Below are 24,307 nucleotides of genomic sequence, written 5' to 3'. Positions count from 1 at the left end.
AGGGGGAGGAAGTGGAGCATTAAGGAGGGGGTCCCAAGAGGAAGATGGGAGAAGTGTTGCTGACGGCAGAGCAGGGCAGGCAGGGGTGATAAGGTTCTATTTTGGACCTGGGTGTCTCAGCACGTCAGCAGAGCATCTTGTGAGGAGAGGCAGGGCCGAGGCAAATTGGCAGGTAGAAGGTCAGAGCCTGTTCCAGAGCCCTGGGGTGGGGCAGACAGGCACTGAAGGGCAGCGGGTGGCAGAGCTGGGAGTGCTGGCAGCAGAAAACCTTTCCCTTCTCCCCGAAGCCACAACTCCTGCCTCTTTCCTCTGTGCCTTCTCCAGCAGCCAAAGCCTTGCTGGAGAGAAACCAGAGACCCTCCCCCCACCATGGACCCACAGAGTCTACAGAGCCTCCTGGTCTCAGGCTCCAGAGTCTGGAGATTCATAGTATCACCTTAACTATTCATGAGACATTCCCTGAGCACCTGCTACATGCCACACTTGGTGCTCTGGGTGGGATAACTCTCATCTGTCCTTGTGCTGAAGCTGGGAAGCTGGGCTGATCTAAGGGTGGGCTGGATGAGCCCTAGGTGGAGCATGGCCCAGACCTGCATCGGGAGAGGGTTCCTAGGGAGGTTACAACTGTGCTGGGGCCTGAAGCCCAAAGAGGCTAGCTGTGGGATATGCGAGGGGCTGGGCACAGCCCGGATGATGACCAGAGCTGTTCCAACACCTTCTGGCTCAGTTCCCTCCAGCCTGGACTCTGGGCACCTCTGTGTCCTGTGTCCCCCGACAGAGGAGCCAATCACAGTAAGTCTCCAAACCAAAACCATGGGCACCTGGGCTACCAGTGAGCCATGAGCCAGTTGGAGTGGGCGTCATTTCCAGTAACTGAGAATCAAAATGAAGGAAAGAATCTCAATTTTCTGTTAATCTTTCTTAAAGTTTGGGGAATGCTACTGTTGGGGCTCAGGGCAGACACCCCCAAAATATGCCACAATGGCATATTGACAATTTTGAGTTAAAATCACTTAAGAAACAGCCAGTGCAGGAGGGACACACCAAGCCTCCTGTCTCACTGAAAGCAGGAAGTCATCTCTCATGTGAAAGATGTGCTTCCTCCATCTGGAGGGAGGACACCCTTACTGATAGAGATGGGGAATTCGGACGAGAAGCCTGTATGAACACATCTTGTGACTTTTTAAATTTACTACCCTAAACCCAAACTCTGCTTAGATTTTTCACCAATTGAGCACTCAAAACCTCCTTTTCTTCATGTTGTCAACGCCTCCCAAATTTGTTTCTTTGTCTAAAAAGTATAAAAGCTACCTGCTTTGGCCACTTCTTAGGGCCCCTTCCCATGAAACCTCTATGGGCAGGAATTAAAATGTGTTTCTTTTTTTCCTGTTAATCAGTCTTGTGTCAATTTTATTATTGGTCCAACTACAAGAACTCGAGAGGGAGAAAGTGAAAGTGTTAGTTGCTGAGTTGTGTCCGACTCTTTGTGATCCTCTGGACTACAGCTCTCCAGTCTCCTCTGTCCTTGGAATTCTCCAGGCAAGAATACTAGAGTGAGTTGCCATTTCCTATTCCAGGGGATCTTCCCAACAAGAACTCGAGAGAGGCAGAGTTGGAAATTTCCTCCTCCCAGACATTACTTCAGTATATAGATAAGATGCTGGATGGCATCACCAATGCAATGGATGTGAACTTGGGCAAACTTCAGGAGATGGTGAGGGACAGTGAGACCTGGTGTGCTGCAGTCCATGGGGTCCCAAAGAGTCAGACATGACTGGGCAACTGACCAACAACAACATAGATAAGATGGATGCGTGCTCAGTCATGTCCCACTCTTTGTAACCCCATGGACTGTAGCCCACCAGGCTCTTCTGTCCATGGGATTTTCCAGGCAAGAATACTGCAGTGGGTTGCCATTTCCTACTCCAGGGGACCTTCCAGACCCAGGGATCGAACCTGCATCTTCTGCACACTTCCTGCATTGCAGACGTATTCTTTACTGCTGAGCCACCACCAGGGAAGCCCGATTGATAAGATGATGTACTCCTTATGCACAACTGCAAAACAAACCATCCCACATCTTACTGACTTAAAGCAACAACAGTTTCCTATTTCTCATGGTGCGGTGGATACCCTGGCTGCTCATCCTCTCTTCCTGCTTGAGCTTGGATGCGGACATTTGACAGGGACTGGGCCGGGGGTGGGGTGGGGGGGTCCAACAATCTCAGTTTGAAGTCCAACCTTGGGTGGGTTGGCCAAGGGCCAGGTCTCCCTCTCACGTGATCTTTATCCTGGGCTTTATCTCAACACAGTGACCTCTGGGTTCCAAGAAAGTGAGGACAGAACCACAGGCTGCTTGAGGCCAACAAGCCATAAGCCAACCCAGATTTCTGGTTGGAAAAAATGACTTGGTCTCCTGATAGGAGCAGCTTTGCCCGAATGCGACACGTAGAAAGCCTTGACTATGGTGTGATCACTCCACTGTGGTAAGTGGATGAGCTATGTGGCTCCTAGGGGCTCTGTGATCTCAAGGCAGACAGCAACTCCTCCAACTTGCCACCCTTTCAAGGCATTCTCTGTCCCTCCCCTCCCCTTGCTGCTAGGAAATTGTCATCTGTGCAGATAGCACCTGTGAACTGTCTGGGGTACCAGTCTACCCCCAAGCCATCTGCACGTTCCTCCAGCTGCACATTTAACCAGAAAAACAAAGTCAAGAGCTATAGTGGCCCCTCATATGCTGCTTACCAGCATGGCCCAGAAATACACATGTGGGGAGGCCGAGTCACAGATAAATGTGGCATCTTTGTTGATATGACAGGAGATATTCAATTTCACACCACCCTGGAAATGACTGTTCGGAAGTGAAACAAACACATCCCCCTTTCTGAGGCTTGCCTTTCTAGGGGATATTTGCAAGGATTGAATAGTCTTTTTACTTTGTTTCCTCACCTCCCCCCATCTCTGATCCATAAAAGAGCCTGGCATCCAGGACCCAAAAAGATGGCACTTTGAGGCCATAGCCTGCCAATTTCTCGGTTAGCCAGCTCCCAAGTAAAGTCCCCTCCTTGTCGCAAAATCTCTTCTCAGATTTATTGGCCTATTGTGTGGCAAGCAGAGAGAGCCTGGACTCCATAACATATTTAGATCTATTATTGACTGGTCTCTCCAGGATCACTGCATTCTTGTCTCAGTGAAATCAGAGCAAAGCACAAACACTGCCATCTCTCAGATCCTCTCTCTCAGCCTGCTGGGAGAGGCCCGGAGCAAAGGATGGGCAAGGTGGGCTGGGGACCGTGACAGCCATCAGACCCCGTTGGCTAATCCTCTGGAGAGGCCACATCTTCTACAGAGGCAGACGGATCACAGATTTCTCATGCCAGAGCTGGTCTTTATCAGTGGTGTTAAAATAGCTAAAGAAAGAAAGAATGTGCACATTGCCTCCAAGATGGAGTGGGGGCAGGGCAGGGAAAGAGGCCTGGATTGGGGGCTGAACAGCCTCAGGATAAATTTAGAAAATACAGTCAACAGAGGCCTGGATCCACACTGCCCACCCGGCCAGGCTGACGAGGCCACTCTGCCCCCGACTCCCACCCCCACCATCCAGGCCGAGGCTCTGGTGGGATGGGACCAAGCTGAGGAGATAATTCAAACAAAACGTCTTGCCAATCCAGAAAACCTCTCTACCAAAGTTACAAGAAAGAAGGCAGATGTGGTCCTGAGCAAACACTAAGCCTGGCTCTATGCTCATCACAGAGACATCAGAGCAGGAAGTAGTCCCTCCCCTTTCAAGGCAGTTCAACCCATCCTCCCCAAGAGAAACGGAAACCAGTCCTGTCACGTAGGTCACCCCCCACTCACCCCTGGCCCCACTGGGACTGGGTGGGGGGGCCGCCTTTTTTTACTGATTGCCTTATGTGGAGGAAAAGCAAACTTCTCATCTCTTTACATCTGGAAGTACACTTACAAGCTGGGCCATGGTAGTCAGGCTCCTACATCCCAGGGAAACTGGGCAAGGAGGGTGCTACTCTCCTCAGAGAGGTGTCCCCAGGTCCTTGAGAAACATTTCAGGGTTGTCAGACTGGCGAGAGGCTGATTTAGCTTTTAAACAGATTTACAAACACACGCATACACACACACACACACCCAAAGGAAGGGAAAGAACTTACAGGTTTTCTAAAGGAAATGCTGTAAGAAGAGGGAGGAGAAAAGTGTTTACTTTCTTTGCATCAGGGAGTATTAACGTTTTCTCATTTTTAATTTGCATTTGCCTCTACAGCCATCTCTGCGTGCACTCAAAGCCCACGGGACTGAGCAGCACAGCAGGCTGGCCCTGGCTCCAGGCCCTCCTGTGGGTCTCACCAAGGACTCTAGCCTGAGAGATAGCTGCTCAGTTAGCTCTGAGGAACTGCTCGGAATAGGAAGGGGAGAGGCCAGTTTATACGTGATATTTTTTTTTTGGCTAGCAAATACCTGCAGTCAAGCATACATCTTGGTAAAAGAGTACTGCTAGTCACAAAGAACAGACATCTCCTGGTCATGATTTTAGGCTTTTTCCATGTATGGGAAGAGATAAGACTCTGGGGTCATTGGAATCCTTCCTGAGATATGCATCTAAGTATCTAGGGGCCCAGTTACCCAAAACACAGAGAGCTTCCTCCTGTTTCCATCGGGATGGTGGGTGACTGCTGTGGGTTGTGAGTTAACTCTTGTAGAACTGGGTGGTGAATGACACTTTTTTTTCTTTGTTCACACATCTATGATTTTTTTGGTCTGTTTCAGAGTCTTTCACAACTTTTCCTTGTAGAGGCTTGAATTATTAAATCATCCCTTACTTCTTTTTTTTAATATTTATTTTTATTTATTTGGTTGCACCGGGTCTTAGTTGCAGCATGCTGTATCTTTAGTTGGGGCATCTGGGCTCTAGTTTTCTGACAAGGGATCAAACCCAGGCCCCCTACTTTGGGAGCACTGAGTCTTAACCACTGGATTACCAGGCAAGTCCCCATCCCCCACTTCTTGAAATCGGTTTGCTGAAAAAGCAGAACTCATAAGCTAGAATCATAACACCTGCTTGATCTTATTCAGCCATCTTCACAGCAAGCATGCTGGGAGGGGCAGTTTGCTTGCTCCCTGATGAAGATTCAGGCAGTGCCACGACTTCTGTGATCACAAATAAGCAATAGAAGGCACCATTAATAACTTTATATCTGAAGTCTCAGTGTAGGAATTAAACTTGCCAAGTCCCAGGTAAACATCAAAACTGAACACCTCTCGGGTGAATTGCTTTTCCTCTTGTTTGCATTCTGGAGGAACTGTGGTCAGCTCCCCCTTCTCCCTTACCTCCTCCCACCCCGCCAGCCTCTAGTGGGGGCGGGGTACTGCACTGGGGCTTGGAGAGGGGGAGGAGTCAGGCAGAGAAGAATTTCCTGTGTTCTAGGTCTTGCCCTCCCCTCTGCACCCTCCTGCCCTTTCCTCTCCCCCTCTCTGCTGCTGACACTCTGGAGGTTGCCCTGCTGCCCCTCCTGTTCCTATGATGAGGCTGGGTGCCCCCAGCTCCTGGTTTCTGCAGGTGAGGTGGGGGATGAACACGCACAGTTGCCTCCAGAGAAACCCTCTCTTCTCTCCAGCAGCCTCATCTTTTCACCCGGAGGCATGAGGCCAGTTTCGGAGCACTTCCCTTAGAACCTGTGTGTGCTCCAGCCTCTCCGTTGGTGTCAGGGCACCTCATCTGTGTTTTCACATGGGTCCTTTCACACAGGGCCCAGCACACCACACGCATGTGCAGGGAGGCCCACCTGAGCCTGCGTGCAGAGATGGGGGCTGTGAGGGGGAGGGGGTTCCCAGGAGGGCAGAGTCCCCGGGCCGTTGGCAGATGTTTGCTGAGCAGAGAACCCTCACGTGGATCATTCTGGGCCTGGTGGAGACGGGCATAAAGGCCCTCATTTCCTCTCCTAGAGGAGTGGCCTTGGGTGCCATGCCCACCCTCGCAGGCCTCAGTGTCCTCATCTATAACCTGGGCACATCAGGGTTCATAGGTCACAGGGCAGTGTGGGGTGCATGCAGGGGACTGGCAAGGGCCAGGCTGGTTGTCACAGCAATCTCTGCATCGGCCCTTCAGCTCACCTCGGCGCCCCCTCCCATCTGTCACAGACAGGCCACCACTGAGATCTAATTCGGAAATAGCGTTTATTGAGGTGTCCCCACAGGCCTGGCCCTGAGTCCCAGCCACTGGCACCTCTGGCTCACTCCTCCTTCTCATCCCCGTGGGTGATGATGTAGCACAGAGACTTGTAGTCGATGTTCCCCGCCAGGTCCATGGGCGTCAGGGCGAACATCTGCTCCACCTGCGGAGGCGCTGGTCAGAGTGATCTGACAGAGGCCTGTGACATTCGTCCTGCCCCTGGGGCCGTGCACTGCCCCGCAGCTTTTCAGGCGGAGGGTTGGGGCAGGAGTGAGGGGTGCGGTGGGTCACAGGGCCCACCCTGCCCACAGAGCCGCCCTCCCTCACATGTCAGAAACCTCTAAGGTTCACTGCACTCTCACCCCTGGACATCTGCACACATAGCTCGCCCAGCCCCCACACCTCCTCTGACTCCACGTCCTTCACCCTCCAGATTCCATCAGAGGCAGCACCTCCTCCAGTAAGCTGGGCTCTAAGCCCACGAGGGCAGTGGGTCACTGAGGCCCCCACCTCCCGGACCCTGTGGGGTGGGGCCCTGTGAAGGGGCCCAGGAGGGATGGTTGAAGGAGCCTAGAATCCTCACCTCAGCTGGAGAGAACTTGTCTGCCTGGGTCAGGAGAAGCTGCTTGAATCTGAGGGAGTAAGTGGGGAGCAGTGGGGAGAACCTGGTGGGACTGGCTGCATGGGGAGGGGATGGAGACTTTCACAGCCCAGATGGTCAGCTCTCCCCAAAAGCAGAGAGGACCCCAAAGGACAGGTGGCCACCCTCACAAGGGGACCCACCTCCCTCCCTGCTTCCGGCACGGTGCCCCCAGTCACTCACTCCGTTGTCCCACTTACTCATCCTTGTTCACCACGCCTTTGCCACTGGGGTCAAAGAGGCGGAAGGCGCTTAGGATGGCTTCTTCAGGGTCTGTCCCTGGGAGGCCAAGAGAACCAGGTGAGCACCCACACCGCCAGCTTCCCAGCCCCACCGAGGAGGAACCCAGGGTGCAGGAGGGAACCTTTCAGATCTCAGGGAGGGAGAGGGTGCCCAATACAAAGTGCTCCTTGGGGCTCAGAGATGCTGGGATTGGCTGTCTTTCTGAAATGGTGGGCTTGGCCAGGAGGTTGGAATTGGGGATTTGGGAGTGAAAGCAAAGTCATATTTCCCAGCCCTGAGGCTTGGGGTGATCAGTGCTCCTGGGTCTGGAATGCAGAGGTGGGCCCTGCATCCTCTGGGTGGGCAAGGGCCAGATGGGGTCTGGACAGGCTCTGGGTGGGATTCAGGCCGGGTCCAGGCAGGATTCAGGTGGGGTGCACACTTGCTGCCCAGCCAGGGACTCCAGACCTGCCCCAGGCTCACCATTGAGTTTCTCCCCAAACAATGTGAGGAAGACGGTGAAGTTGATGGGCCCCTTCCCTTCCTGCAGCATGGCGTCCAGCTCCTCTTCTGGAACATTCACCTTCCCTGTGGGGGTGTTAGATGGACACAGGGCCCTTGAGTGTCCCTGAGTAGGGGTGGGCTGCCCCTCCCCCACCCCAGCCACAGAGGGTAGAAAACGTTCTCTGGGTGGGGGAGGTGAAGTGGAAGGAAGGTGGTCTGGAGGCGGGTAGGTGGTCTGGGGGTGGGTGGTTGGTGTGAGCCAGGACAGTACAGGCTGGACCAGCCAGCAGCTCTGAGCTGGGTCCCTGGTGTGAGAGGATCTGGGCCAGACAGGAGACGGGTGCCCTCACCGAGCTGGGAGTAGGTCTCTCTAAGGTCCGACTTGCAGATGATGCCATCACGGTTCTGGTCGATACAGCTGAAGGCCTGTGAGGTAGGGGGGCCACAGTCTCCAGTGGAGCAGCCCCCACCCCAGGCAAGGCAGGAGGTGAGGAGGTCCTGGGTGGTGGGAGGAGCAAGGACAGGGGCCAAGACCTCTGATCTACAGGGAAGAGGGGGTGTATTGGGGACACGGTGCCCAGATGGGGCCCAGGCTAGTGGGAGTGGGGCACTCACTTCCTTGAACTCCTGGATCTGGGCTTGCTCGAACATGGAAAAGACGTTGGAAGAGCCTCGCTGTGCCTGCTTGGTGGCCGCGGCCTTGCCCCGGGTCCCTGCCTTCCTGCTGGCCTGCATTACCACAGGTGGGGATGGGTCCTCTCCCCAGCTCCCCAAAGACTCCCTGCCATGGACAACCCCAGAACATTCCCGGGAGAGCCGGGGCCCAGGGCCCTGCTTCTCTCCCTGGAGACCACCTCTCTGGGCCCAGCACAGGCACAGAAGCACCGGCTCCATGCCCCCAGCCCAAAGGACAGCACCTTGGAGGCTGCCGGCCTGGAGTCCCCCACCTGGCACTCACCATCCTCTCTCTCTGAAGTGGCCTGGTTGCCCCGAGGGGCCCACAGTCCCCTTTATGTCTCAGCCTTATCACCTGGAATGCCAAATAAGGACAGGAGGAGAGGATAGGCCCAAACTTGGCAGCCTCTACTTGGGCCGGGGGAAGACAGGGCCCCTGAGCAGATTCCAGCCACATTCCCAATGACCTTCAGGCCCCCGACAGACGTGTGACATGCAGTGTCCTCTTGTCCTGGCACTGCTGAGTGCACTGCCTCCTGAGAGCAGAGAAGGCTCGCAGCTCTCGCTACTCCAGGGATGAATGAGGGACCCCTGTTACTCTCACCAGACTGTCCTTCCCGCAGTTCCAGCCCAGGCCACAGGGACAGCTGGGGCAGGGCTGGCCTGAGGTCTCCGTTGGGCTTGGGAAGGTAGTCAGTGGTTCTGAGGATGGTCTCTGGCCTGAGACACCCCCCTCCAGGGATTCCCTGAGGTGAGGACATTTGGCCCTGGCCTCTCGCCCCTCTGACCAAGGGGCAAAAGGCAGCCCTGAGCTAATGGCAACCCCGACCAGAACTTGCATGTGATGCTGTTGGAGCATGGAGCACTGCCCGGACCCCGAGCAACCCCTGTGACCCCCATGGAAGAGGGTTCCAAGCCCTTCTTGTGGAGTTCCACTACAGAGTGAGGGGCCTGGGCTCCCTGCACTGTGCCAGAGCAGCAGCCTCTCAGCTCCCTGTGGGCCCAGGGCAGAGAGGGGCTGGGGGGCTGGGGACCTGCCAGAGCGGGAACAGTGGGCAGTTGGCAGCTCCCCTGAACCCAGAAGAGGAGAGGGCCCATGGCTGTCTCTCTGCCCATTGAGGTGAGGATGCAGGGAGGTCAGCTAGGAGAGCAGGGCTCTCATCTGTCAGACCCAAGGTCCCTTTTGTGTAACAAGTATCTTATAACACCTCTTTTACTCTCCTAAAATGAAATTCATAGACTATAGCTATAACCTACCTCCATAGAGAATTTTAAACAATCAATACAAGGCCCTGAATCGTAACACAAAGGACACCTAGAAAATAATTTATGGTAACGTGAGATCCAATACTGTAGGTGAATGCTGGAACATGAGTACATTAATACCGATAATGATGTCATCAGAGGCTCACACAGACTTCCAATGCATAATTTAGACTTGAGAGAACGAAAAAGGTCAGAAGTAATTCCACATGTGGCATACCATAAAATGGGACAGCATCTCAAGGAGGACATGAAAACTCAAAATCACAACTTTGGGTTAAGTACTGAACGAAACAACATAGTCATTCCAGATTTGCTGGTTTCTCTCATTGAAAAGTGAGTGTAATACACACTACACATGTGTGCTCAGTCACTTCAGTCATGTCCGACTGTGCGGTCCTATGGACTGTAGCTCACCAGGCCCCTCTGTCCATGGGATTCTCCCAGCAAGAATACTGCAGTGGGTTGCCAGGCCCTCCTCCAGCGGATCTTCCTGACCCAGGGATTGAACTCACGTCTCCTGCATTGCAGGTAAGTTTTTTTAACCACTGAGCCACAGGGGAAGCCCTACTATGTATAAAATAGATAATCAACAAAGACCTGTTGTATAGCAAAGGGAACTCTACTCAGTATTCTGTAATAACTGAGAGGGGAAAATAAGCTGAAAAAGAATGGATATATGTATATGTATAATTGAACCACTTTTCTGTATACCTAAAACTAACACAACATTGTAAATCAACGATGTGCTAAGTCTCTTCAGTCATGTCTGACTACTCCAACATAAAATAAAAATGAAATTAAAAAAGATAACAACATCCAAAAACCTGAAAAAAAAAGGTGAGTGTATGTTAAAATGTTACAAATACATGTTCATATGTAACTGGGTTTGTGTGTAAGATGGTCTTAGCCCTGAGGCTTGGCTAACGTGAAATAGGCATTTCTTTCAGGAGCAAACTTGAAAGGATCACAGAAATCATGTGACTTCTTTTAAAAAAAATATTTATTTGGCTGCACTGGGTCTTAACTGCAGCCCGCAGGATCTTTAGTTGCAGCATGAAAACTCTCAGTTGTAGCATGTGGGATCTAGTTCCCAGACCAGGGATGGAACCCAGGCCCCCTTCATTGGGAGTGCCGGAGTCTTAGCCATTGGACCACCAGGGAAGTCCCCATGTGACTTCTTGTAATTCTGTCTCCGACCCCTTCCATCACTGTCACAACCTAAGTGGCTCCAGAACTCCCTGCTGAGACCGATTTGCAGCAGGACCAGTCCCCAGAGATCAGCCCTGTCCCCCTTCTTAGAGTAGCCCCACTCCCTCCAGGATAGCACCTGGAAGATCTCAGAGATCTCAGAGCTGCTGAATGATTACAAACAGATGGAACCACACCCTGAATCCCACAGGCTGGTGGACAGAGGCCTGGTCAAGTCCAGGACCCCTGACCACACCCCCCCGCACCACCCCATGCCATTCCTGCTCCTGCAGCCTTGTGTGTTACTCTTCATACTACCCAGCATGGCTCACCAGAGAGCATGGCACATTTCAAGACACACCTTGGCCTGCAGAGTGTCTGTGTGCACAGGATCATGTCTGTATGTGCGCTGTCCCATAGTCTCATACACAGAGGTCAAAGAACAGTGGACAAGGTCATGTTCTAAACTTTTAAAACTTTTAATTAAAAAAAAAACCCACACAGTTCCAGGTTGGGCATGGATATGTTGGTGTGGTTACATGGAAGTCTGCTGAGAAGAAAGAGGCCTAGCTTGTCCCTTGGGGGGTGTGCTGAGTGCTGCTGGGCTTTCTGAGTGCCCAGGGCCATGGGAGCCGGGGACTCGATCCCAGAGATGCTCCCAGGCCTGTCTGTGGGTAGGGGAACTCCTCCTTTTCCTGGGCCCCTCTGGGAAGAGGCTTTGGGGACTCTGTCTCCTGCATCTCCTGTGAGGGTCCATCCCAGAACCACAGACCACTCAGAGATGGCAGGATGGGAGGGAAAAGGCTGCCATCTCCAGGTCTCGGGGTACCCACAGCCTCCACCGTGGAGCTTGTCCCTTCCATCTCCTGGGCCTGAGTGATCAGCAGCTCCCTGGGGCCCCTGTGGAATCCAGGTCTAGGTCTGGCCAGGTGATGAGGGCTGCCTCCCCATGCAGGCTGAGCTCATGAGGAAGCCAGGCCATAGTAGGGTCCAGAGGGCACCCCCTTCTCAGAGCCAAGGCTGAGCCAGGCTGAAAGTCCAAGAGACAAGCAGTGCAGAAATGCAACAAAATCCTGAGTGAATAACTCCCTCCCGGGTCCTTGATTCCAGCAAGAAAGGCGAGGTACTTTGAGGGTTCTCCATTCCTGTTCATTTCTGCTCCCAACCCAGTCAGGGCCCTAGGGCTATCTCACCAACTGACCCTGAGAGAAGAGGCCTGCCTGGGCCCTCTGCAACCTCTCCAGAGGCTTTCCCCCATCTTCTGGGGGTGACAGCTGGGATGGGAGGCATCCAAGGTCCTCACAAGGAGAAGCCTCTCGATTGGGCCAAGCTGGGGGGACTTGTAAGGAGAGTGTCCCCTGGAGCCCAGGTCCAGTAGCCGGCCACAGCTTCCTTCCTGCCTTGCAGCCTTTCTTCTTACTGGCCCAGCATGCAGGCCTTCTTACAGGCCACCGCAGAGATCAAGGCCGCGCCCCGGCCGCTGCCCTCCTCCGACTCAATGAAGGTGATTTCACAGCTGGGCGTCAGCCTGCGCACGATGGCGTGGAATCGCTCCTTGAAGCTGCATAGAGGGGAAGCTTGGCTGCTGGTACCGCGCTGAATGCAGGGCAAGGGGTAAAACAAGGGAACCCTCCTCCTGTGTCTGGGTGCCAAGGGAGTACGGAGAGTTTAAGAATTCTCGGGACATCGGAGAGCTTCCCTCTCAGCCTGCGTATCATAGATGGAGACCGACGCCCGGGTTCTGCCCTAAGGATGCAAACTCACAAGGGGCAGGCTGGACCAGGGTTGGACCGGCAGAAGGCCGCGCGGGCTCACCTGGGGTGCAGCTTGTACACGGAGCCGTCCACGCCCACGGTGATGCGCATCACGTCCTCGCTGCGGCTCTCGCGCATCCGGTTGATGACGCCCGCCAGTCCCGCGGCGCACATATGCGCGGCGCGCGTGGACACGCTTTCGCAGGCTCGGAGCACGATGTCACAGTCTGTGGCCGAGGGCCGCAGCCCTAGGGTGCTCAGGATATTGTAGATCTGCTTGCGGTCACCGGAATCGCTGCGGGGAGGGGATGAGAGGGCATTGAGGGAGGGTCTCTTTGTCTGGAACCAGCCAGATCCCCACCGCGGCGGCCTCTGCCCCTTCCCCTGCCCACCTCTCCCAGGCAGAGAGCTTGGGTCTCCGAGTCCCGAGGGGAGCGGGTCTGACTCCGCCAGGGACCAGCAGTAATTTGGTCATACTCGTCTCTCTAAGCCCAGGGTCTCCGCCCTAACGTGGACGACAACTGCCGCTCCTTTGGGCTGTTGTGTGGATGAAATGAGACTAGGTCCACGGCGGGTGGGGGAACCGCACAGGGGAGGTGTGGTCTCCGTCGACTGTCCTGCAGGGAGTTCCCTTCGGAGTCGGAAGCCACACCCGCCCCCGGAGCCCCATCCCGGGACCTTAGCCGGTCCTGAGCCCCTGCGCCCTGCGCCTTGCCCTCTGAGCCCGGCTCCCCGCACGCGTCCCAGGACCTCACCGCTACCCTGGGACCCCAATTCGGGTCCCGGCCCCGCCCTCTGCCCCCTGAGCTCCACCTAGGCCCGGCCCACTCTTGGAGCCTCGCCCCCACCTCCCCGCCCGACTTCTGCGTCTGGGCCCTGGAACCTCTGCGTGCACACCGCCACCCGTACCCTAACCCTATCCCCTGAGCGCCCCGCGCACCTCTCCACCTGCGACACGAAGCGTGTCTCGAAGGCGCCGCGTGTGCGCAGCTGCTCCGAGGCCTCTCCGTGGAAGAGCAGATTCTCGTCCACAAGCTTCAGCAGCACAAGCCGCACCAGCTCGCCCATGTACTTGCCACCGATGAGCTTCTCGTACCTGGGCAGAGGAGGACAGCCGGGTCATTCTCCGCAGGGAGGTCCCCACAAGCAGACGGAGGTCGGCCACCACCCCATCACAGCCAAGAGGAGGCCATGTGGGACGCTGTGACACTGAGTTCAAGCCCATTCCAGCATTAATCCACCTGGGCTTTTGGGGCCTTGGGAGAACTATCCATGGTGGGGCCGCAGTTCAGTCCCTCTACGACTTTCCTCCCGAAGGACCCTGAGCTGAGCCCACTTCGATCTCCTCGCATGTATGTGATAGGAGCTCTTCTCATCACCCAGAGACAGTTGGGGAAGCTCAGGCTCAGAGGGGCTAGTGGCCAGCCTGGAGCGGGCCTCTGCCCACTTGCTAGGACTCCTAGGGTCCCTGTGCTCCTGGAATCCACCGAGTTGGGCCTAGATTCTGTAAGCCTCCAGTGTTTTCCTCTTTTATTGAATACTACCGACCTCGCCGAGGTTTAGGAGAGCCAGAGAAGAAGCTCAGGTGCCTGGTGCAGAGTAGGCAGTTGATAAAGGAAAGCCCTGACTCAGGACAAGCTCTGTGAACCCGCAACATCCTCCAGATTACTCCAATTCATTCTGGTAACTTGTTCAGAGCCGTACTTAGAGTATCTCTTGATTAAGACCAGTCAGCGTTGCTGGGGGCTTCTCAGAGTCTTCCTATGCCAGTGGTCACCTGCTGGAATGGGGGAGGTCCCTGCTCATCTGTCCATAGACCCTCTTTTTAAAGACTAATCTTGGCATCTCTCACTACTTCTGGTTCACAGAGGGGCACACACGTCTGAGCTGAAGGAAGAGAGGAGCCAGCTTATGAAGAGATCGTCAGTTTGCTTTTCCCCAGAACTGTTTAAAAACAAGCCCATTATCTGCGTGCCAGCCCCATCTGCCGCGTGGTCAGGGGAGGGGCAGTCCTTACAGCTGCTGCCCGGGGTTCAGGGAGTTCTCATCCACCACGCGGTCGTACTCCAGCAGGAACTCGTCCAGCTCGCCTGAGTCCCCGAAGGCGCCCCACTCGGTGTTGACACACATGCGGCCCTCATCCCCTTCCACCAGCTCCACGTTCTGCATCTCCTCCATGTAGCAAGCGTTGCAGCCTGTGCCTATGGGAAGTGGCAGTGTCAGATCCCACCTGGGATGCCAGCTGTCCTGGGTGCATCGCCCCTGCAGGAAGCCCTATTGGCCCTGTCTTCCCAGCTTCTTTGAGCCCTCCACCCTCACCACTCCCTCCATCCCCCTGCAGCAAAGGAAAACCAGCTCTCCCAGGAGCTGGAAGGTCTGGGTTTGCTGTGTGACCTCAGGTAGATAAGCCCACCTCCCTGGGTGGTTCCTCTTCCCCAAAAGGGGTTGGTAACACCTACTTCCCCTGTTACCTGGAGTTGAGAGAAGTGAGGGAAAGAATATATGTTAAAAGTGCTTTGCCAGTTACAGATGGGTATGGAATGTTATGATTTTGTCTTGTCTGTGCATCCCTCTTGTTTTCTGGCACTTTCTAAATATTTATTTGAACTTATTTGTCTCAGCCACTGTTCTTTTTTGAGGGGGGCCACCCAGAGGTTGGGCTTCCCAGGTGGCTCAGTGGTAAAGAATCCTTCTGCCAGTGCAGGAGATATGGGTCCAATCCCTGGGTTGGGAGGATCCCCTGGAAGAGAAAATGGCAACCCACTCCAGTATTCTTGCCTGGAGAATTCCATGGAGAGAGGCGCCTGGCAGGCTACGGTCCATAGGGTCGCAAAGAGTTGGATATGACTAAGCGACTGAGCGTGCATGCACACACCCAGTGGTGACTGAGGCAGAGTGTGGGCCCTTGGGAGCAGCACACGGGCCACTGCAGGTGGGCCTGGCTATGGAATTTATAGTCTGCAGAGTCCCGTGCAAAGTGAAAACATGGAGTCTTTTGTTCATAAATTGAGTTTCAAAATGGTGACAGCAGAGCGTCAATCTGAACGTGACTGCACACCCCTCAAGCTGTGAGGGACAGCCCCTCAGTCATGCCAACCTCACACCAGCAGTGGAGCTGCCTGGGATCCAGGCCCAGTAATGCTGGGCCTTCCAAGATTTTGTGGGGGAAAAATACAGAAATCCAGACTTTGACGTGATTCCTCCCAATTTTTAGCTCTTGGTAATTATCATAAACATGTGTTTAACCACAGAGGAAAGACACCAAGAGCGTTGCAGGGCGAATGTGATCACGGGCCACTCTACCGTCTCTGCTCCAGGGGCGAGCCTGAGGCCATTGGCCACAGAGCCCAGGTGGAAGTGGGCTGGGAAACTGACCCAGGCAGTTCTCTCTCCCCTCAGGGAGGAGAGAGCCAGGGCCCCTGGAGCTTCTGTTTAGGGGTGGACTTAACTTTCAGCTGGAAGGTGAGAGTGGAAGGAAGAGACGTGAGAAACTAGAGGAGAGGCAGAGTTGACCAGGCTGCCCCTTAGGACATGTTCATACAGTTGGAGAGGGATGGTAAGAACATGAATACAGAACCCCTTATGGCTGACTCTGAAGGGGACCTTAGAAGCAAACAAACTTCACGCTGCCTTTCTGGGTAACCAGGGCCCGGAGAGTCCAGGGAAATACCCACATGCCTGTGTGTCCAAGCGCTGCAGTAAACATTGTAAGGCCTCAGGAACTTCTGGGAAAGGCCCACGGTTGGTGGGAAGGGCCCACTGGGGCCCGCGCTGTCCCCTTTCCTGGTACTTGCCTTCACTTCCAGCAGGGTGAACAGATGCCCTGGGGTGCAGTAAGACTGTCTGGGAAGGGATGACGCCACTCGGGTTTATCCTCTTCCACTTGGACAAATCTGTCCAGGTTGGTCAATTTACCAGATGAGGTGATTTAATTAAATCCTGACGGGCCAGGTGGACATGCAGCTGGTGTGCCATCTGAGGCAGGGACTCATGAGTGTTGAAATGCTTCCTACCAATAAATAGCACGTGCATGCAGGACACCCCTGCTGCTCACAAGACCACCATGGGCTCCCGCACCTCTGGTGGCCGTGACTGGTGCCGAGGCCCTTTGAAGCCTGCTGTAGATGAGAAGCCTCAGCTCTGTCTTTGGGTGGTTGGGGCCCCTGGGTTGAGCAGGGCGTGCATCCTTACCCACAATCATGCCAACCTCACACCGGCGGTCTTCATAGTAGCAGGAGATCATCGTGGCCACAGTATCATTGACCATAGCCACCACGTCCATCTCAAAGTCCTGCCAAGAGGTGGAGAGACAGTGGTGATGGGGGCTGGATGGGGGTAGGGGTCTCAGCTTAGTGGGCTCCGAGCCATTCCAGCCAGGCACAGGAGGCAGAGACCCCTACCTGGGGGGGACACCCAGCAGGCCCTCGCTAGCATCCTGGCCTGAGGTGGGGGGAGGAGGGTCCAGGGCAGTCAGAGAGGCAGGTGCAGGTGCCACTTACCCCTCTCCGTTTGATGGCATCTCGCAGGAGCCCCACGATGTTGTTGCCTTCTGCTCCTGAGGCCTTGAAGCCCTTGGTCCAGTTGAGAAGGATGCCCTGGGGGGAGAGGAGGGGCTCAGTGACTGCTGGTTGCTGGGGGTAGGTGTGAAAGTATGGGAGCTGACTTGGACCACAAGGATGTGCACCCACTTTATTTATTTATTTTAAATTTTTGGCCACGCAGCTTGGCATGTGAGCTCTCAGTTCCCTGACCAGGGGTCAAACCTGCACTGGAAGCATGGAGCCTTGACCACTGGATGGCCAGGGAAGTACAATGTGCACCCACTTTAAAGCTGAGGAAACCAAGGCTCAAAACAGCCATATAACTTTGAGAAGTGTTGGAGACAATTCTCTATCCATATCTCATATTTCTGCAGGGCTGGGTTCCAGCCGATGTAAGAAAGCCTGTATAGTTAAGCCCATAGTCATCATCCAGTGAGGAGTGAGGAGGCGGTCCAGAGAGGAGCAGCCGACATAAGATCAGGGCTCCTCTCCTGTGTGCAGCTCCTGTGTGTGAAGGTCCCATCCAGCCCCCAGTGTCCAGTGGGGACTGGGGCTTGGAAAACCAACGTGAGATGTTGCTCCCACTGCTGCTTCTGCCAGGAGTGCTGACTTTGGCTTTCTCTCTGACCCAGAGGTCTTGTGTGTTGTGTATAATTGTGTGTATGTATGTATAATTTACACACATATATATTTATTTGTATAATTAATGTGTGTAGATGAGTATGTATCATTTACCTGTGAATGTGTGTGTGTATATATATATATGTATAATCACACACATATATGCATGTAGGTATGATTGACATGTGTAAATATGCAGGTGTAATTTACACGTGTATATGTATATATACTTGACGTGTATAATTTACATGTATATATGTATGTATAATTGACATGTGTAGATATATACAAATATATAACTGACCTGTGTATGTATATATGTGAGTATATTTATGCATAAAAATATGCATGTACAATTTATGTGTTTATATATGTATAATCATGAGTGTATACATGGTGTAACACATGCAGTGCATGCATGTATAATTTATGTGCACCTGTGTGATTCACATGTGTAATTTTTGCATGTGTATACATATAATTTACATATGTCTGTGTGTGTGTGTAATTTACATATATGTGTGTATGTGTGGGGGCGTGTATAACTGGCAGGCTAACTTGCCTGCTGAAAGGCAGGGTAAAGCCGCAGCCCTGGGACATTGCTGCCTTCCCCACAGATGGTACACTGGTGTGTTGGAGCCTGGCTGCCTGTGTTTGAGCCCCAGTGCTGCCACTTCCCATTGTGGGCAAGTTGCTATGCCTCAGTTTCCTACTCTGTAATGGGGGTGATATGCATATCTCATAGGGTTGCAAAGATGCTTGAGGTAATGGTAAGAATCAGCTAGTATTATGATGATTTCCCAGAGTCTCACAGGAGGTAAGTGATGGAGCTTGTTTGAATCCAAGGCTCTTTCCCAACATAGAGTGCAGCATTTGAAAGCAGCCCAGGGCAGAGTTCATGGGCCCTTTTCTCTAGGGTACCTGTCCACTCATCCGTCCACCTCCTCCCCCACCCACTTCACACCTAGCCCCACCTTGTCGATGTCTTCATGCCTCACAGGAAAGGAGAAGGTGAAGCCCAAGGGCAGCTTCTTATGCTTCATCTGATGCTTATCCAGGAAGTCAGAGATGCACTCAGAGATGTAGTCAAAGAGCTGGAAGACAACACCATGGTGGCCATCGGCTGCAGAGGGTGAGCCTCGTGCCAGGATGCTCCTCAGCCCTTGCTTAACCGTAGGCCCCTGGAAAGCATGGCCTCTGGACCTACCCTCAGTCCCCTGCTCCTGATCACCACTGCTTGTCCGGACTCAAGCAAGCCCTGTGCACGACCCCCATGCCAGAGTCCCACTGAAAGCAGTCCTCAGGACAGGCAATGCCAGGATGATGGGGCTGGTCCCCAGCCCAGCTGTGCTCTGCCAGTCTGGCCCTCCCAGCTGGACCCAGCAGCATCTAGCCTCAGACTTTGGACAGAGGTGTATCCCTGGCTATAACTATGGTTTCTGGCTTCAACACCCAAAGTGTTCTTTGCTGCCTCCAAGTGTGCTGGCTGCCCAACCCCTGGACCTGCTAGGACTGGCCACCACCCCACTCACATAGGCCTGTCCACAGAGCTGGGCATTACTGAGTGCCTGCTGATTGATTAAGCTCCCCAGTGGGTTCCAGGCCCAGGGAGGCAGCAACACCATCCTGCTTCCTTGATGCACTCCCTGTCCTGCACCATTCCAGGGTATGGCAAGGACAAGGCTGCTGTGGGCCTGTCCCTCAAGGAAATTGGCTCTTAAAACCCTGTGCCTCAAGGAAATTGGCTCTGGCTTCATCTACGTCCCCTAGGGCTCATTCTACTTCTGTGGACCTTCTTGAGTCCTCCCCATGGGCAGATATTTTCATTGCAGTCATGCCACCTGGCATCTATGTTGGTAGAGGGTGAGGGAACGCCACATGGGGAGGAAGTAGAATGCATGCATGGGCTGTGAGCCTGTTGGACCAGAGTGTTCTCTGGACTGCCCTACCATGTTTCCGACCCTTCTGGGAAACTGGGCAGGGGTGTGACTTGCTGGCGCCATGCCCCATGGCCATCCACCTAGGCCTCTCGGCAGCTGCTTCCCTTTCCTGTAGCAGGGACCCCGGAAGTTGGGCCCACAGCCACCTGCCCTTGATGAATAGGTAGGCCCTCCTACCAGGACTAGCCAAGCTCCAAGATCCTGGATGGTCTTGATCCTGGCCCCTGCCATTCCCCCTAGCCCCTTGTTCCCTAGCCCAGGGTGCTCACCATCTCAGCAGTGCCCGTCATGGCATCCTCGGGGATGGAGTACATCTGGTGCTTGGTTTTCACACTCCACTGTCCCGCCTCGCCTTCCCCCACCTTCACCAGCATCACCCGGAAGTTGGTGCCACCCAGGTCCAGGGAGAGGAAGTCCCCGACTTCTGCAGCCACAGACAGAAGTACATCAGTCTCATGGGCACCACCTGGCAGAACCCCTGAGACTGGAGAAGAGGAGGTAAAGGCATGGTGGGGGCACCAGAGGGGCCTCTGGTACCGGACCCCAGAGTAAACTGTGGAAAGGGTCAAAGGTGAACTGGGGAAGTCAGCAGGAATTCCTTGCCTTGGACTAAAGTCCCCCAAGCCCAGAGCCCACCCGAAAATCTAGGAAAATGGTCCAGACTCAGGATTGGGCTGAGAGTCCCCCAAATGACTATAGGAAATCATTTTTCTTCTTGTGAAATGAAAAAAGCCAAGCACCAGAATGAGCCTGAAGGCCCCAGGGCTGGGCCAATAGAGCCAAGAATAAGAACAGGCCAGTGTCTGGGGCTCAGCACACTGGGGCTGTTAGGAAGGGCCTAGGGCACTTCTCCCTGCTGGAGCCAGGGGACAGCTGCCTCTGGTTGAGGACCTGCTGGCTCCCATGTGGGTTCTATCCCGGCCCTGTCCTGGACCGCGATACCTGAGCCCTCTGGTGTGGAGCGCACATAGGTGGGCAGCATCTTCACACTGGCCTCCTCGTGGGTCTCCAGCCTCAGGCCTCGGTCCATCTCCTTCTGCATCCGCCTCATCACCTTCTTCAAGTCCTCCTCCTGCAGCTGGAACTCCGCCAGGATCTGTTCCGCCTGCACAGGGAGGGGGATGGGGAGCAGTTGGGTGGGAGAGGAGCTGTGCAGAGTTGGGGAGGGGGGACCTGCGGAGTAGGTGTTTCTCACACACACCCAGGGTCTCCTTTTGCACCCTGACCCTGAGTTCAGAATGACCCATCATTTCAAACTACCGCAGTTGAAACCAGTTGAAAAATTAAGACAATGGAGTTCCCACACCCCTTCTAAACAAATGTAGCCTGGGGATGAGGGGTAGAGGGAAGATGAGGCACCTCCCTTTGTACCCCTGATCCAGGTCAGGGGAAGAGGGAGGTGCTAACCAGGAGAGTGGGTGAGACACAGGCTGGAAGAGCCAGTCTGGAGGGCGATGGGCAGCTGCCATTATTGTCTAAAAGATCCGATCATTCTACCTCTAGGAGTCTATGCTAAGGGAGTAAATGGGCCAGTGGTGCAAATTTTCATGAAGTGTTAGTCAAGGCACCAGTTAGAGGTGACATCAGTTAGTTAGAGGTGTCTCAAGCATGGTGTCCACAGCCTGGAAGTTGCTGAGGCCATTAGAGGGAGGAAGGGTCCCTATATATAAAAGATAGATTCAATGTCACCATTTCTATGAGTATGGACACCCTGGACGAGGGTCTCCTCCCACACTCTTTGGAGGAGTGGCTGCTCACTCACCACTTTGTGGTGGCACGAGGTTGGGTATAAACACAGTACCCATGCCCATGAATCCCCAGGAAGCAGAGACCCTGCTCTGACCTTGCATGTGGACAGAGGTATGGCGGCCCTTCCTTCTTTGCACAATAGCACATATTCATGCAGAAAAGGCTATTTTGATTCCCTGGATATTCAGACCAAAAAAGAAAGGGCAGATACTAGAATAAAAGCCATGGATCCACTCTTCAAAAACCTAACCCTCTTTTGCTGGCAGTTTTCCATGTGAACTCGGGGGTGGAGATGCTCTGAATTCCAATAAGGAGACGACACAGCTATGTGCTCCTTCTTCCTCAGTTTTGATAGCCCACATTTTGTTGGGAGACTGGGGGGCTATCACCTTAAAGGAAGACAGCCCCCCCACCAGGCTGAGGGGACATCCCATGATTGGGCTAAGCCAAGCTCGGTTATCCTGTCCCTTTTTTGCTGGTGATTTGGTTTATAGTTGTGCATGTGGCCCAGTTCTGGCCAATGACAGGTGAAGGGAAGCCTGTTTTTAGCAGGAGGAGGGCCCTCTGGGGAAGATCAGTGCCCTGCCAACTTTGCGTACACAGCTGTATAAGGGTGTGATAACCGGCACTGTAGCAGCTATCCTGAACCATGAGGAGACAAGGCTGAAGAGAAAAGGCTGTTAGCATATTATAGATGGCAGTGAAGAGAGGCAGAGTGAGCCCAGCCCTGATGACATCACTGACATGCTGAGTCAGCCCTGGACCCACACACCTCCCTGTGCTGGTTGTGGAAGCAAGCACTCATCACTTAAGGCCATGGTTAGTCAGGTGTTTCAATTCCTGAAGCCCATAGCATTCCTAATGGATACAGATCCTTACTTAGGAACCAATTGTCTTACCAAGACCCCTTGCTTAAAACTTAAACCCACAGAAGGTCACACAGCAGTGGGGCTGACAAAGTCTACAACAAAGCACACAGACTCAAACACCAGTGTTTTCTAAGCTATTCTGCAGCTCTGGGCATGGGGTGGGGTGCACCTTGCCCCAAGGCTCTTCTCACAGGACACAGCCCTGGAGTGGCCCCCGTGCTCTGTGAAACCATCCAGGCTGTCCTCAGAGGCCCACGCCTACAGATTGGACCTCTCTCTCTCTCACACACACACTTTCAAACATAAAACATGCCAAGAACGAATAGTAACATTAACATTCACTAAATCCTTCCAATATGCCAGGCGCTGAGCTGAATATACTACACAAGCTGCCTCGCATCCCTGGCACAAGGGGAGGTGTTAGCATCTGCTCATCTTTTAGATGGTGGCCACAGGCATCCAACACACAGCATGGGTCCAGCACCCAAGGCCAGGTACACAACGGCTGCCTGGCATCTTTCCCCAAACAAGACTGTGTGACATCATGGGCTCTTATGAAAAGCAATGCTAATCCTGCAGAGGTCCAGCCCTCAGGCCCCTCTGGGTTTCATCCCCTCTACTTCCATCATGGCAGCCTGTCCAATAGCCATAGGCTTGGACCCATGAGGGGTTGTGACCCAATGGCTTCACTCTCTGTGTCCAGGCCCATGTGGGCACATGTTTGGAAAGGGGCTGGAAGGTTCCATGGCTGTTGACCAACATTGCAGGTGACCACAGACTGACATGGGCCTCCAGCTGACCTCCCCTCTGGCCGTGGGGAGCATCCTCCAAGATGGGTGCAAGTCCCTTCCTTGAGTATCTGCAGGTGCCACACTTAGTCAGCCTGCAACCCCGAGAGGAGGTGCTCCTAACTGCACAGTCCTCTCAACTCTCAAGGCTGTGTATCCAGGTGGGTATGGGTGGGGTTCAAGTCACAGGGCAGAGGTCTGCCTCACAGACCCCTGTGAACATCCGCAGGAGCAGGCACTGTGCACCAGCCCCTGCCCAGGGTATCTCCAGTTCTCCCTTATGCTTAATCTCCTGGGACCCAAGCATTTTATTACCTCTACTTCCTTTCTGAGGCCACAGATCTAGATGGCTCAGAGCTGGCTTTGAACCCGGGCGCCGGCTCTGAGCCCACCTCCCCTCCCCACCCCACTGGACTGCCTAGCCCTCCCAGAGCCCAGGCTGGGTGCCCATGCACCTCGGCATAAAGCTCTTGTTGAGCAGCCTAGGGACTGCGGGGAGTTGCCTGAGGAACCCCAAGAAGCCACCTGTTCCCCAGGTCACAGACAGAGACTGTCCCCACCTTCACACCACAGTTGCACCCTTGCCTGGTCACCAAGAGGTCACAGGACACAGAATCAAGGCTCACAGCTACATCCAAATATCGTGTGTGTGTGTGGGGTCTCCTGCCTGAGCAACTCTACTATGCTCCAGGCAGGGCCACCGCCGCCATCTGACAATGCCATGGCCCCCAGGATCCCAGATTTTGGTGCCCCAGCCCTCTGGCTCTCCTGGGTGCTCCCATCTTGGCTCTCCTGGGATTCTCAAGGCAGGTCTGGGGTTGGCAGGTTGGGGAAGCACTTCCTCAGGAGTATGTGGCAGCTGGCCCAGAGTCACCCTCTGTGTGTACACAGCCATCCAATGGCTGCAGCTGGACACACATGGGGCTCACACTGCCCTCCAGGGCAATGCATGCAGTCTAAAGCCCACAGCGTGTCCAGCATTTGCCCAGGGGTCCCATGCCCTGGCCCTCTTGGGCCATCCCAGTGCTTTGCTGGGGTAGGAGGCACTCTCACACCTTCATCTGTCTCATCTGTCAAAAGGAAGCCCTGCAGCATGTCCTGCCTTCTTTCTTGAGCCAAGGAAGTGGGGTCCCAAAGTGCCGAGTGTGGCATAAAGAGGGCAGTTGTCCTCAACCAAGTCCCACAGACCCAGCCCCCATCATCTCTGCCCAACCAATTTGGCCCCTCCCACTTTGCTTTCAACCTATACATCCAATGGCTTTGTCCAGACCTGTGGCCTTAAGGACTATATGCATACTGATGACTGTGCACTAGGAGGGGAGGTCCCACAGACCGAGAGGCATGGGTAGGGCTGGGGGAATCCACCTGG

The 24,307-nt window shown here is 54.1% G+C and overlaps 2 protein-coding genes across 2 annotated transcripts; both read right to left on the bottom strand.

Annotated features, from left to right (window-relative positions):
* Window positions 1–6,242: 6,242 nt before the first annotated feature.
* On the bottom strand, window positions 6,243–8,270 carry MYL7 (myosin light chain 7). Its single transcript, XM_081535285.1, has 6 exons — window positions 8,163–8,270; window positions 7,898–7,973; window positions 7,527–7,631; window positions 7,022–7,100; window positions 6,765–6,813; window positions 6,243–6,344 (listed from the first exon to the last, which is right to left on the bottom strand). Exons 1-6 carry the CDS (start codon window positions 8,196–8,198, stop codon window positions 6,243–6,245), a joined length of 447 nt encoding a protein of 148 aa, XP_081391411.1. The 5' UTR covers window positions 8,199–8,270.
* Window positions 8,271–11,134: 2,864 nt separating this feature from the next.
* Window positions 11,135–21,306, bottom strand: GCK (glucokinase). Its single transcript, XM_081535284.1, has 9 exons — window positions 20,475–21,306; window positions 19,802–19,956; window positions 18,567–18,686; window positions 16,930–17,025; window positions 16,622–16,721; window positions 14,448–14,631; window positions 13,371–13,526; window positions 12,492–12,725; window positions 11,135–12,237 (listed from the first exon to the last, which is right to left on the bottom strand). Exons 1-9 carry the CDS (start codon window positions 20,581–20,583, stop codon window positions 12,093–12,095), a joined length of 1,299 nt encoding a protein of 432 aa, XP_081391410.1. The 5' UTR covers window positions 20,584–21,306; the 3' UTR covers window positions 11,135–12,092.
* Window positions 21,307–24,307: the final 3,001 nt, after the last annotated feature.

The sequence above is a fragment of the Giraffa tippelskirchi genome, chromosome 10 (assembly GCF_054371585.1).
Source record: "Giraffa tippelskirchi isolate mGirTip1 chromosome 10, T2T-mGirTip1v1.2.pri, whole genome shotgun sequence".
NCBI classification, from domain to species: Eukaryota; Metazoa; Chordata; class Mammalia; order Artiodactyla; family Giraffidae; genus Giraffa; species Giraffa tippelskirchi.
The sequence above is the reverse complement of the archived record's forward strand: the minus strand, read 5'-3'. Positions and strand labels throughout refer to the sequence as shown.